The sequence below is a fragment of the Empidonax traillii genome, unplaced genomic scaffold (assembly GCF_003031625.1).
Source record: "Empidonax traillii isolate 1590-97213 ecotype Southwest subspecies unplaced genomic scaffold, ASM303162v1 scaffold984:size454904, whole genome shotgun sequence".
Taxonomy (NCBI): Eukaryota; Metazoa; Chordata; class Aves; order Passeriformes; family Tyrannidae; genus Empidonax; species Empidonax traillii.
The window spans coordinates 39,894-53,554 of record NW_020956177.1 but is presented as its reverse complement, the minus strand read 5'-3'; the positions used below and the strand labels follow the sequence as shown (position 1 = coordinate 53,554).

General features: G+C 36.5%; 1 protein-coding gene and 1 long non-coding RNA gene across 8 annotated transcripts in view; one reads left to right on the top strand and one right to left on the bottom strand.

Annotated features, from left to right (window-relative positions):
- LOC114067876 overlaps positions 1–13,661 on the top strand; it is a 30,435-nt gene that overhangs the window by 2,544 nt on the left and 14,230 nt on the right. For 2 of the 3 annotated variants that reach the window (XR_003573483.1, XR_003573482.1), the window contains exon 3: positions 10,521–10,707. This is a non-coding gene — a long non-coding RNA (uncharacterized LOC114067876). Of the gene's footprint in view, positions 1–10,520; positions 10,708–11,151; positions 11,388–13,661 lie in introns of those variants that run through there. The other variant, XR_003573484.1, reaches the window with a different exon arrangement.
- The window catches only part of PLEKHH2 (pleckstrin homology, MyTH4 and FERM domain containing H2), a 49,841-nt gene continuing 38,205 nt past the window's right edge, over positions 2,026–13,661 (bottom strand). For 3 of the 5 annotated variants that reach the window (XM_027903585.1, XM_027903582.1, XM_027903584.1), the window contains 10 exons: positions 13,434–13,531; positions 12,791–12,968; positions 11,566–11,721; positions 10,037–10,134; positions 9,523–9,664; positions 8,632–8,777; positions 7,156–7,285; positions 6,184–6,270; positions 4,379–4,516; positions 2,026–3,121 (listed from right to left, as the gene is read on the bottom strand). In XM_027903585.1, coding sequence (XP_027759386.1) covers positions 2,939–3,121; positions 4,379–4,516; positions 6,184–6,270; positions 7,156–7,285; positions 8,632–8,777; positions 9,523–9,664; positions 10,037–10,134; positions 11,566–11,721; positions 12,791–12,968; positions 13,434–13,531 — 1,356 coding nt within the window. In that variant the 3' untranslated portion in view covers positions 2,026–2,938. Of the gene's footprint in view, positions 3,122–4,378; positions 4,517–6,183; positions 6,271–7,155; positions 7,286–8,631; positions 8,778–9,522; positions 9,665–10,036; positions 10,135–11,565; positions 11,722–12,790; positions 12,969–13,433; positions 13,532–13,661 lie in introns of those variants that run through there. The other 2 variants (XM_027903583.1, XR_003573481.1) reach the window with 2 other exon arrangements.

Here is a 13,661-nt window from a genome sequence, read left to right as displayed (position 1 = left end):
CTCAAGGTTAAGACTGAGATGTAGATTACTCATGACACTTAGGCTGGAAGGCAGATTATCTGCCTGGGCTCTGAAATTTTCAGCTTTGCTGTCTTGCGTTGTGTGGTAGCTCTGGAGCTCAGTTAACATGGAGCAAGTCCTCTGAGATATGCACAGCTCTGTTTGGAAATGTACTTGCGTGTGTAAGAGACTCCACTTGCTGACTCTCGGAAGGAAAGTGTCTGCTAGAGCTTACTATCACTACAGAAACCTCACTCTTGCTAATCAAAATCCTGGAAGAAGCTCCATTGTTTAACGCAGTGTTGTCACGGTAACTGTGATTCTGAGTGCATTTATTTCATAAAAATTAACACAGCATTTCTGCTAATGTGGCTGTACAGGATTAATGGTGACCTATAATGAGCAGCTGGTAGTAGTAGGTCTGGAAAGTGCTGCCATAAAGAGGGAAACATGCATGAATTGCTTCTGCAGCAGCAAGAGCTGAACACTAAAAAGCAAAGCAGTGTCTAGAGTTACCTCCCCAGAGGGAGGCAGGAAGGTCATACTTGGCTTCATAGATTGTATGCTGCTTTATAAAACAACTGTCTGTAAGGCTGTGATAATGAAAGCTGTTTAAAAAAACTCGAATCTGCAGATCAGCTTTTGCATTGTACATCATGTTGTCTCAAAATTTAGCAAAGATTTAAAAAACTACATGACAAACTCTCTACCAAAATGCTCTACTTTTTTTGCCTTCTAATAACAGAACCTGATCAGCCACAATCATTTGAAACTGAAAAGAACTGCTAGTTGGAGTATTCTAGGTTATCATAATTTCATGATGATATGAAGACTTTTGTGTTCGTAAACTAAAGTTTCTAGTCATCATATTTGAGAAACTTTAGACTATGACCTAAGTGGTGCAGTAGCATCTGTTTGAATTTGTAAACACCCTGCCAACCTCAAATCTGAAGTGTAACTATTCTGCTGATTGCAAAGGTGTGTTAATTCCTAAATGAATTTCACTGTGGTATCAGTAGCACTTCACACAGGGTGTGACACAAAATGATGCTGCAGTTGGTGCCAAGGTCTCCTGTAGCTCCCAACATGCTTCCCTGGATGATGGCAAGAGACTGGCTGCCTATAGGGAGGTAAACCTCCTGCTGCTGGCCCTGCCTCGCTCAAACAGAAGGGTCTAATGCCACAACCACCACGAGGGGGTGGAAGTTACCAGGAAGTTCTTTCCACCTTGCAATAGTGAAAGCATCTAGATAAGAATGTGTGTTATTTGGTTGTAATTTTCAAGACAAAGCATTGGTCCGTGGTACCATTCATGGTGTCTGAGCCCTGTGGAGTGAAGTAGCTGTGGCAAGACCTTTGAAAGCTTTCTGTAGGAATGTATTTATCAAGTCAGCTTGCCTGTTTGCCTTTCCACTAAAGACCATGTTTTCTCTTCATGGCCTGTATCTCCCTTCCAGTCTATTTTAATTCTTCAGGAGGATACTCCCTACCTTTCACAGAAGGCAAATAGCTGAAAATTCCTTTTCTCTCACTATGAGTATGTAAATATCTGAAATATTTAAATATCATAAGCCAGAGATTTTCAGTTGTGAAATTACTCCAGTTTTAAGTAATAATAATTAAAAAACCAAACAAAAACCAGTGAGGGCTGGCAGTAAGGGATTAATGATCCATGATTATTAGCATGAGCAGAAGTGGAAACTGTAAAATCTGTATAAATCGATGATTTATTTTGAATACCTTCTTTATGGTTGAACCTAAATTATCTATTGGAGTATGCTGCTGATCCATTTCAGACCCTGCAGAAGTAGTTTATTTGCATGGAAATGAAAACAAGAAGACAGGAAGGAAAAAAAAAATCGTGTGTAATTTCTATACATTTGACCCTCTGTAGCACTGAGGCTTGCAGCTGAAAAAGGCAACTGGAAAGTTCTCCAAGGTCCAGTAGTGCAGATGCAGCATTATGTCTTCAGTGTGCAAGAACACTGTATTTGTATTATAATATGAAATGTATAAATACAAATGAACAACAAAAAAGCATGACTTTTACAAAATAATATTATGAATCAATGTATATACATTAAACATATTATACATGGATTTTATATGTCTCCAGGTTTACTTACAACAGTTCAAGCAATGGTTTTCTGTTGTTATTCTTGTGTTTTGAATTGTGAGTCATTCTTGCCATCTGCATTATTATTATGAATTAAAGAAATTAGATACAGGATCTTGTTTAACAAAACTCTACTAAATACAGTGCCCATCCAATTTAGATTTTTTCAAAAGGCTGGAGCAGAGAGGGTTTATTTAGAAATTGACCTGACCAAGGCTGAAGATTTGCCAAGTAAAATAGCTGTATAACAAAGCCTAGAGTGTATCATGAGAATACTCTTTTTTGTAATAGTTACACAATGTGCTTATGCTTGGGGTTTTTTTAAAGGAGAAACAATAACACACAATTCATTCTTTTTAGTCCCATGGTGCTTGTATTGCAATGGTTCTGGAAGTGGAAATAATTTTGTATTTGACTGTTTTTTTTAAACAAAAGTTCCTTTTCAAAATGAAGGTTATACAACTGGTATAATTTTGAAAAATAGAGATGAACAGCTGAAGAGAGTTGAAGAGAGTTTGGTCCCTGAGTATATATCTGGAAAAATCTATTAAAATCTAGACAACTGTTCTCAATGCCAGGGAACAATTGTGGGCACAAGTGACCACCAGTAAATCATAATCCTTGAAGTGGCTCCTCATCATTCCAGTTCAAGCCAGGGCTTTAACTAAAGGGCTACTCCTGTTAGATGCCACTGAAATGAATGTAAACCCGTCCACCTTTCTTTTGTTTATGGACCTGCTTATGCTCTATGTCTTGTACATCAGAAGGTTTTCAATCAGTGTAGAAACCCTCTAATGAAGATTATCACGATTCATAATCCTTTCATAACAAAGTGGGACATTTAGTTGGTCTGTTGATTGTCAGAAGTGGCTGACTCCCCATTTCCTTGAGTTTCTGTCCACTTTGAGGTGCCAGTAATGCTGGAGCAGAGAGGTGATGAGCAGCTCCTTTCAGCTGATGAAAGTTGTTAATGTAGCTGGCAATCAGTAGAGTGATCTCAAGAATCTATAACAGGAACATACAAAACTCTTTGAAAAATACAGTGATGTGTTTTGACTGCTGAAAAAATAGCTAACTTTTTAGCAAGTGACAATCACCATCAACTAGAAAAGTACTTGCACTTTACAAATTAATGATGGGGAGAGAGGAGATACCTAATAAAGCTTTTTTCTATTGCTCCTTGCAAATAATGTAATGTTATTCCCATCAGTACATATCAAAGATACTTTGTCTCTCACAGTCTTAAATGATTCAGAGTGATGGCTTCTTTCACTTTGAGTCCAAAGGATGATGCTCTGAGAAAAAGCTTTCACAGTGTGGTCCCTCAGTTTTGCCAGAAAATCTCCAGTGCTCAGAGAAGTCAAGATGCAGAGTAGATAAAGGGAATAAAGACTTCCCAGAGCTTTTTATCCTGTTTTCTCTTTTTGATCCATACAAACCTTAATGAGACGCTGAGCAGGTTGCTCAGAGAGGCTGTGGATGCCCCACCCCTGGAAGTGTTCAAGGCCAACTCAGTGAGGCTTTGAACAACCTGGGCTATTGTAAGGTGTCCCTGTCCACGGCAGGGAGGGGCAGAACTAGGTGATCTTTAAAGTTCCTTCCAACCCATACCATTCTGCGATTCTGTAACAGCACAATCTGAGGGGAACTTGAACAGATGTATTTTGCTATGCTTATTTATGAAGAGTCGTGTTTTGACTCCAATTTATATGTGGAATCTTGTATTCTGTTTCATAAATTTTTCTGACTAACACCAAAATCTTTTTTTTTTTTTCTTTTAAAGAAATATAGTCAATCTTACCAGTGAAGGAGAGAATCTAGATTTTTAAAGCAATAAAATTTCTTTTTACCAAAGGTAAAAATATCCTAGGATTTTTCACAAGACTGATCTTTCAGATGGTGTGTTCTCCAATTTCACTGCAGAACACAAACATACTTTTAAACAAACTATCTCTGGTGCTCATCAAGCAAACAGACTAGGTTTTAGGTACCACATGTAATTGCTGTCCTTATTCTTCTTTGTCCTTCTATGCAAAATCTGCAATGTTAGAGAAATGGACATGAAAACAAACACATCAGTATTGCCACAGGTAGCTCTTACATTATTAATTGTTTTGCACTCTGAAGTCATCTGGCAAAAGTCAATAGTCTGACAATGCTTGGATTAAAGAAGGTGTTTCATTTTTCACATCTGTTAAAGATTACCCACTAAACATAGCACAAAAGCAGGTGGTGGGAAACAGTTTCAGGTAATATACCAACCTTTGGTTTTGCCATGGCAAAAAGGTGTTTTTCGGTTGTTTTGTCCTTTGTCTGAGCATTGTTAACAACCAACATGAAATCATCTTGATAGCCTCCAAAAGTCATCAGGCTCTTATATGTGTATGTAACTGTTAATCGCTTAAAAAAGAAAATCCCCAAAACAAAACACAAAGCTATTAAGCAGGACAGTGCAAGTAAAACACATTAAGACAAATTCTTCTTTTAAAAAATATAATTACACATATATTTCTCAAGGGCATTAGCCTCTTATGAATCTTGAAATTAACTGAATTTTGGGATAGCTTCATTCAGAACTTCATGATGAGACATTTTCATTGCCGATGATAACTCTTGTAAGTTTGGCCTCTGTTTCTATTCCAAATTAATTAGATCAAAGATACAAGCAGGTTTCAACTTAGGTCTGTAATTCCATTTACACAAGTCTTGACTGAGTTTGAGAGAAGTTAATCTTAGCAATTCCATTTGAAATTGAAGCAGTATCTAAATAAAGGGCAGAGTATGAGACATCTAAAAGAACTTCTTTTTGTGCAGCAATATGTAGTTTCCATACACGCAAATTGAATTCTGTTCTCTTTTTTCAACATCCCTGATGAAAAATAAATGCTCTTCAAGGCTCCTCATGCCTTGGTTGTTACCGTTCAATGTGTAAAAACCACACTAGTGGCCTTCAAGTTAAGATTAGCATTTAATTTATCCTTACAACTCTTATCAATTTGCTGCAGATGTTCACATTTAAAATTCATTGTCAGACAGTATTTTTACAGTAACTGACAATGTCCTTTGGTTAATAAACCCCTTTTTGCCCTGATTTCGAAATAGTATTTTCTCTACCCCTTGCAACATAATTTCTGATAGCCCTGATCCTTCCTACAGAAACTCAGAATAACCCCTGGAAACTGAGGGTTTCTTGAACAAGTAAGGCCTGCTGATGCTGTAAACTGGCAGTGCTCTACAGTAATGCCATAGCTCTAGGAGTAGATAGTGTTTGTAGAGCTTTCTGCAGTCTAATGCCAACTCATTTTGCTTATTCCCTATAGAGAGCTGCTGTTTGCTCTCCTCATATTCTTTGTTTTATTATTTCTTTAACTGCAAAGAACTGTAATGAAAAGGCCTCTATCAGTACAATTATAAAGCTGAGATTTTAACTTTCTGATATTCAATATTAGCACTTGCTAATAGCACCGTGCCATTCTGTTTCTTTGCAGGATATAAATGAAAGGAGGGATCTTCTCAGGAACTGCTTTTTTTCACTGATTACCATGAGTTTTCTGCAAAAACTTGTATTGCAAATCAAAGAGAAATCAGAGCCAAAAATGACATACTTAAATAACACTGGATTATATTACCTACTATTAAACAAAAATAATACAATGAAAATAACAATCTTTTAAAGTAACTGCTCTTTGCAGAGTCTATGTATTATGAATAATATTGGAAAATGAAGTCTCCAGGAAAAGAAAATTAATGTTATTGTAAGAACTGTAACTATGGATCTCCTGACATCTGAATGATTAAAACATTAACATTTCATTAAATGATATAAAAACTGTGTCATATAAACAAAAATAAATTCTGTGCAAATAATAATTCATTACTTATTTCTGTTGTTAGCGCTACTATAATGATGATAACATTAAATCGTTTTGAAAGGAAGGAATTACGAGAAAGACAAGATAACTTAGCATGAAAGGCTAATGCCATCTTTTATGTAGTATGGTGATGGATCTCCCCATATGCTCTGTTAAATCTACTTTGACCAGAATTAAAAGAGAAACTTCACTTACCATAGAACTGTAATCCAGGATGCTTATGCCATCCTCATGTACAGCAAACCAGATGAATGACTTCTCACTTGAGGATGTTGATAGAGGCTACAAAGAGAAATCTTCTTTAATTACTATTTCAACATGAACCAGTATGTGTATAATTATGAACTCTCATCTACTATAGAGCTCTCTCCATCCACAGATCTTGCATCAGTTTCCTCTCAGTGTAAATTTCAGCAAAGAAACTAAAACAGCTGCCCAAAGCCATGTAGGCAGCCAGTGGCAGAATTATGAACTCAACCTAATACTCTTGAAGCCTCCCCTGGTGCTCAGATCAATAAAATGTATAGTCTCTTTATTAAAGTCAGGTGTTAAGATTTTTTCATTAGGTCATATGTGTATATAAACAAAGACTAGAGTGCTGATAAGCAATTTTATATACATATATGTATATATATATATATATAATAGATACATTGGGATTACCTCATAAAACATAAGGCATAAGGTGACAGTTCTGTTTAACACAGATGTCACTTGAATCAAGAGAATTAAGATAGGTGTAAGAGAAATTGAAGGTAGGCCAGGACAGAAGGGAGTGCTCTAAATACCCTTAACATTTAGTACTTCTGCAAGGTTCAGCTTTCGTAGCCAGTGAATGATGTCTTTTCAATGCTCTACCAGTTATCAGGTAAAAAAAGGCTAAAATTAAAAAGCCATCTCAAGCCAAGGTATAAGGAAATTGAATGAAACTACCTAGATAAATAATGTCAAACAAGCAGTAAGTGTGTTGGAAAGTTACTATTATGGTATACTTAGTACTACAGCTATTATATTTTACCCATATATGACTTAAACAGATTAGTAATTTCACAAGAGATTCAATCAGCTCATATACAACACAGTTATTGTCAACAAAAGGGTATTACTATTTGCAAATTATATTTATATTTAAAACCCCCACCACTCAAACTCAGTAAAGGTTCTTACTTTTGCTGCAAACAGTTTGGCACCAAAGAAGGACCATTTCCTGGCTACAGTGAGATAAATGCGCACACAGTCTGCAGCACTGTGCCCCCGGAGAGCCATCCATCTTGTAGACAACCGCTGACAAAGCTGTCTATTGAAATGAAGTATGTAATTTAGTTATTGAAAGGAATTTAAATGCTTACCCATAGCGAGTTTAATGAGCAAAAAAATAATCCATTTGTTAAAATGATAATTTAAGTTAATACAACAACTATCACTTATACCGTATTAAATAAATCCAGAGTGTCATTTAATATTTTAATGCACATGAACATTATGAAGTATCTTCTAATTTCTGTAACATTATGATTAAATATTGATGTAGCAGTTGCAGCATAAAGGGAAAAAGTCTGGGACAGCTTTTAATATGTCTCTACAGAGAATCAATCTACCTTTATCAGTACTCAACAGCTATGTCAGTTGTCATTCCAAAAATCCATCCAGCTTAGCACATATCTTTACCTGTGGCTAGTAGTAGATGTGGAAGATATGTTTGGGTTTGTTTTTTTTTTTTTGTTTAGTGCACTGCTAGCAATAAGGTTGCTTCTGATCAGCACTGCACCCTTGGCAAAAGAATACAAGCAACAGGGCAGATACAGAGTGATTATTTCCCTGCCACAGGCTTCCATCTCTGCCAGCTGGTAGTTTAGGGACTACCTGAAGAGTTCAACAGATAGCTGACTTATCCTCAATGACTTAGTCTAACCCAGGACCTCTTATCATTTGTTCTTTGAAATGAATTGCGTAAATTTCTCTTTGTTGTGCATATACATTTGAATGCCCTTGTTGTCTTCTGAGAACGTAATAATGTTACTATGTGCATACGATAGATAATAGCTTTCAGTTTTCTCAACTCTGTACTGAAGAATGAGGAAAACATTTCTGTGATGTTTGCTGGACTTCAAAACCACTGTATCATTGACTTTGGATAATTTATGACACTGTTCTGCTCATTTTCATGTTAGTAGGCACTGATTCAAACAACTTGAAGGTTATTAATTGTAAATTAAGTGATACATTACTAGCAAGTCCACTAAGTTAACGTATTGCCAATCTGACTGGCTGCCAGAGATTGCACATTAGAATAGCAAACAGGTCAGATCCTCATGTCTTTTACTTTCAGTAACTCTTTAGTCTGTGCACAGGCTTAATTTAGATTTGCTGAAAAGAAAAATAAGAATTTCAAAATCACTGGGTTTTGTAACACTGTGTAGTAACTGGTAGAGCTTTTGCTGGAATGTGTGCTTAATGATGGTCCTTTTCTGTGATTAGAAACATGCAGAGGAAATGGGTTCTTCAGTTTAGCAAGAAAAATGAGTTTCAAACATAGGTTTAGGCAAACACAGCACAAGAGTAAACTGTACTCAATGACAGTTGAAAACTTCCTTGTTTCACTCCTAGATTTTTAGAGAATATGAATCACAAAATACATCTCACCTTAGTTGTTCCTCTGAGCAGCCTTGTCTGTATCTCTTAGGGTAGAATCTCTCCAAAACTTGTTTCAGTGTTTGGTTGGACTTGGACTGGGAAGTAACTTGCCCTGCTGGAGTTGAGAAAGGCCGTTCAAAATCTCCAATCTCTACCTAAGGGGAAGTCCATGAAGAAAATTTTTTGTTATTCCAGAGTAATTTTCTAGCTGGATATTATGAACTGTCTTTTAATCTGTATTACCAAGTATAAGATGAAAACCAGTTTGTCAATAATTTTTCACCAATATAAAAGTTATACAAGTAATCTTCTTATTTTTTATTTACCATGGAAAAAATTTAAACATCAAATATAAACTGTACAAATATAATACTAGTTCTGCTCTGAGATTGCTAGATCTCCAGCTTTTACAGTAGTTTACATTTACTGAATAACAACATCAAGTAACTTTCTTAATAACCTTCCTTTGAGCTTTTAATTTTTTTAATATGAAGTTTGTTATAAAACACAGCTCTTATCAAGACCATGTCTAGTCAAGGAGTCTTAGACTTTCATTAACAGCTGTTACTTTGGAATATTAACTTGCAGAAACTATGTAAGGAATAGTGAATGAAGAAACGGTACATGATCACATGATATTTAATCCAAGAAGGCCTGACTGTGGAAGAGGTAAAGCACATTTTTTTATCCGTACTGATTGCCCAGCAGTCTACACTGTAAAGCATTTCCACTTGAAGTCCAGAGTTGCCTTACACAAAGATTCCAGCCCAGTCTGTTTCCTGCACTATCATATGTACAACGTGGGGGTCACATGACTGTCAAGCAGTCCTGGACCAGTTTGCTTCTTTAAGTATTTAACCTGCAAAACTGCTGTGTGAGTCACTCATGCATAAAGATTACCTGGGCTAAAAGAGCTGTCAATTCCATTGCTAATTCTTTGTTTACAGGGAAAAGTCCATTGACTATTTGATCATTTGTCTGATATACTAGCAGCAGCTTCTCTCTGTCTGTCTCTCCATGAACTTGAACTGAAAAATAAAGCCTACAGAAAAAACAGAAAGTTTTTAAATAAAGAAGACAGGGAAATGCATTAGCCCTGAGGATTAGCAGTATCTGCTCTGAATGTGATGTGTTTATGTCAGTGTCAAAACACATTAGCAGAACAACACTTGCACTTCAACTACTGGGCAAGTATTTAATTTCAGTCCTTCGATTTCAGTGTTGGCTTTTTTTTTTTTTTTCCCAGTTCTGCTCATCTCTTAAGGACTAGAAAAAGTGAACTATATTAAAAAAGAAATTCTCCAGTTACACTCATTTACTGTTTTTGTTGCAAGCTTCGAGTCAGCCGATATTTTTCAGGTGAAGAAACTGCAGAAACCAAAAACCAAGGCAGAGATATACTTGCTAAACAAACCTATTTTTGTAAGTAAGGCGGACAGTCCTTGTGCCTTCACATTTCCCAGGGTGTTGTTCTTTGGAGGCTTGCTCCCATTTTGAAATAATGTCACAGATCTAGAAGGAAAGCAATACAAAACGGTCTTTGCCATATCTTCCTATTTGAAAACACCTTTGAATAGAAATTTAGAATAGAACTTATTTTAATATCCTCTACCTATTGCATATCAGAAACATACATAGCTTGAATTTTTAAGCTTACTGAAGTATAACTTCACTTGCATTTCTTAGTTGGAGCATTTAATAATTAACAATTTTGTTGTTTGCTTATCCTGCAACACTCACACTACATCGAAAATGAGCCCTAACATGCTTATTTGGAAAGGCCAGGTACTTGATTTAGCAGCAGCCAGTGAATGTGTAATTATACAGAGTTGTTATATAATTAGTCAAATGCCTTTGATCTCTGCCTTCTCTTTCTGCTGCATGCCCGAGTTTTTCAGGTCTGTTCCAGTAACTGCTGTAAAGGTGATATGAAGTTTGTTATAAAACACAGCCAAAGTGGTTCCCAACAAGCAGTGCAGGTGGGTAGGTGGGCACATGGGGAGGAGGTGGCACAGAGGTTCTCGGAGCTCTGCTGGACCTCATGTCACTGTTCCTTCATAAAAGAGCCTTCCTGGAAGCAGTAATGTGAGTAGCTTCTAAAGTTTCAGTGACCTAGAAAATTAGTACATCTTTTAGGAATTTTGCTTTCCAGATGGTAATTCTTCTGGTACAGGAAGAAGGCTGATTGTGATAACAAACTGTTTGTCACTAAGGCCAGGTTGTATCACACCTTGTAACTCAAAAGTGCAGCTGTGAACACTGGCCAAAGGGTGCAAAAGACTACTTGGGTAGACGTACAAAAAATTCATTATTCATTAGTTGCCAAAAGGCTTGAAAAATATCTAATACCTTACTAAAGCACAGATTAAATTGCATTTTTTCACTCTTTACTGCAAAGAACTTAATTCTAGCAATAGAGGAAACTAAAATTTAGAACAATGACAAGCTTTTCATTGGAAATTTCTTAAACTGAACCCTAAAATTATTCTGTATTTAGATAAAAAGCTCTTTCTTCTTTTCCTTCCCCAGAATCTCCACTCCAGTATTAATGACTTCTTGGACCTCACATGGTCATCTTCTGGAGCTAAATCAGAAATGTTAACTGAAATCTCTAAATCCATGTTAGACTCCAATTGCTTTTTAGTTTTAAAGAGCTCTGATTAGTAACAGCTTACTTTTTTTTTTAACTCACCTGCTACTTCTCTAAATAATATCAATGTCCTATTAGCTTTTAAGTATAGTTAACTGAATAAATTTAAGCAATTGAAAAAGGGATTTAAAAAAAAAAAATCTTTCACATTAAGAGGAAAAACCTGAAGATAGTTTTCATCCTGAAAGAACCTACAGACAGTTTTCAGCTTTCTCTTTTCTCTGAGGAGAGCTCTGTCAAATGAAGATACTTTGGTTTTTTACATGTAGAGCTCATTAAAGGCTTTTGTTTACCTTGATGTTTCCTTGAAGACAGTGCTCTATATCCTTGCCAGAGGGATCATCAGAAAACAGTGCAAATCCCGACTGAGCTGGTTTCCTCATCCCTGTATCTTGGTTCAGGGTGTTCAGAAATTCCTCCACTGTGGTAGAGGCATCAAACCCAACGACCTAAAAAAGCAGCCAAAACGTATTTTGCTATCAAGCTTATACACCCCCTTTTCCTTAAACTGAAGATTTTGAAATATAATACCTCTACAATAACAGTGAGACTGTAAGACCCATTCCACCCTCTGTGGATAACTTATTGTCTTTGGAAATTAAAAATTTTCAGAAAGAATGTGGAAAAGATTTCCATGTGGCAAGTCAATTTAGTGGAATTTTTCTCTATCCAAAAATTATTAACTTCTCAGCAGATTGTACCTTATCTTACTTTGTTTACCAAATCAAATTCACTATCAGAATGCTTCCAAATGTAGTATTTTTGGGTTTATTTTCTTTGTTTGTAGTGGTTTCTTTGCACTTGCTAAAGTTGAATTTCTGTTACAAAATCTATGTAACAAGTATCAGTCTAGTATGTGTGCTTTTTGTGACAAATACCACTTGAAAAATTAAGAAGACCTTGATTTCATATAAAACCTTGCTTTCTGTCTAGGAATACTATGAATTGTTCAAAAAATTTTCAGCTGTCTCTCACAGTTGCAAACACAAACCAGGATGTGAAGCAGCATGCATGGAAGCCTGTGAAGAGTTTCCTACAGGCTTTGACTAATGAAGTCCCATAAGAGTTAAGAATGAAGCCATGTTTGTTCTGTAACAAATATGGTTATCCTTCATGATTGATAATGGGAGTTACAGCTGTGCTTCCAGGCCCTCACTGATTTAACTTCCAAGATGTCTGATGAAAAGAAGTGGAATTTAATACTTTTCCCTTTCTTTCAGTCTAATTCATTCAGCTGGTGGCCAGGTTAAATAAGAAACAGAACTTTGGTATTTTTCATTCTTAAGAGGTCTTGTTTTTTTTATTTTCTCTTAAAGATTTTTCCCCAAACCTTTACTCTTTGCTGATCAAATCAGATCCCAAGTACCATGTGCCTGCCATTGCTAGCACTGGCACAGGATGAAACTTGAACCAGGTTTACTTTAACATTTACAGTTCTCTTCCTGATATAATACTTCCTGTATACGCTCACAGCCAGGGGTTGGGAGAGCTCAGGTTTTGTGGTCTACATGACATTACCTGATATATGCCATTCATGAAATGAACTGGAATACTAAAGGGCAGCGAGTGGTGGTAGGGATTTCTTAGAAGAGTGGAAAGGATTTCCATTCTGGAAGGTCTTGCTTCTCGGTCTCCGTTCTGCTGGGTACGTTCTACACATCGCTGACAATAGATTGCATATTTCCCAAACTCGGTCCTGTGACCAAAAAAGAAGTAAGGCAATCCTTGGGGACTGATTGAAAGGATAGTAAACTGTGAGTAAATTTCTCTGGGGATGCCAGATGGGAGGAGCACTCAGATTTCACGCTGTGAGATTTCCAACACATTTTTTGCATGTGGAATTAGAAAGAGAATTAGTCTACTAAGACCAGCAGAACTGTGCCAAAGATGAACATGGCTCAGGGTGTGTTGTGTAATAACTGTCATATTTTGGGTTTCATGGTTTTTACAGTCAAGAGTTCCACTGAAGAGTATTTTCTGAAAAAAGGGGTAACTTTCCCAAATGATGCATAGAAGTAACATGTACTACATTTTAGTAGCAATTCTACTCAGATTCATTTAAAAATGTATGTCAAAAATCTGATATACTACAGGAAAGACTGCAAATTAAGGTACTTCAGAAAGACTAGTTGACAAGCTGAGTAATAATATTCAGGCACACCTGGAATCTGCATTCTTCTTTAAATGAAGTTTAAGAAGCCAAAGGAATGGGTGCTGGGGCAGAAAGAGTCCAACGCAGAGAGCCAAGAGCTGCAATCCCTGAACAAAAGGAATACATTCACTGTTTTAAACATCTTACAACGTAAAACTTCCTGCTCTAGCTGCTGGCCAGCAGTGCAGCTTACTGGGCCAAGTCGAGACTGTTGAAACACGAATGGAAAAAGCAAAA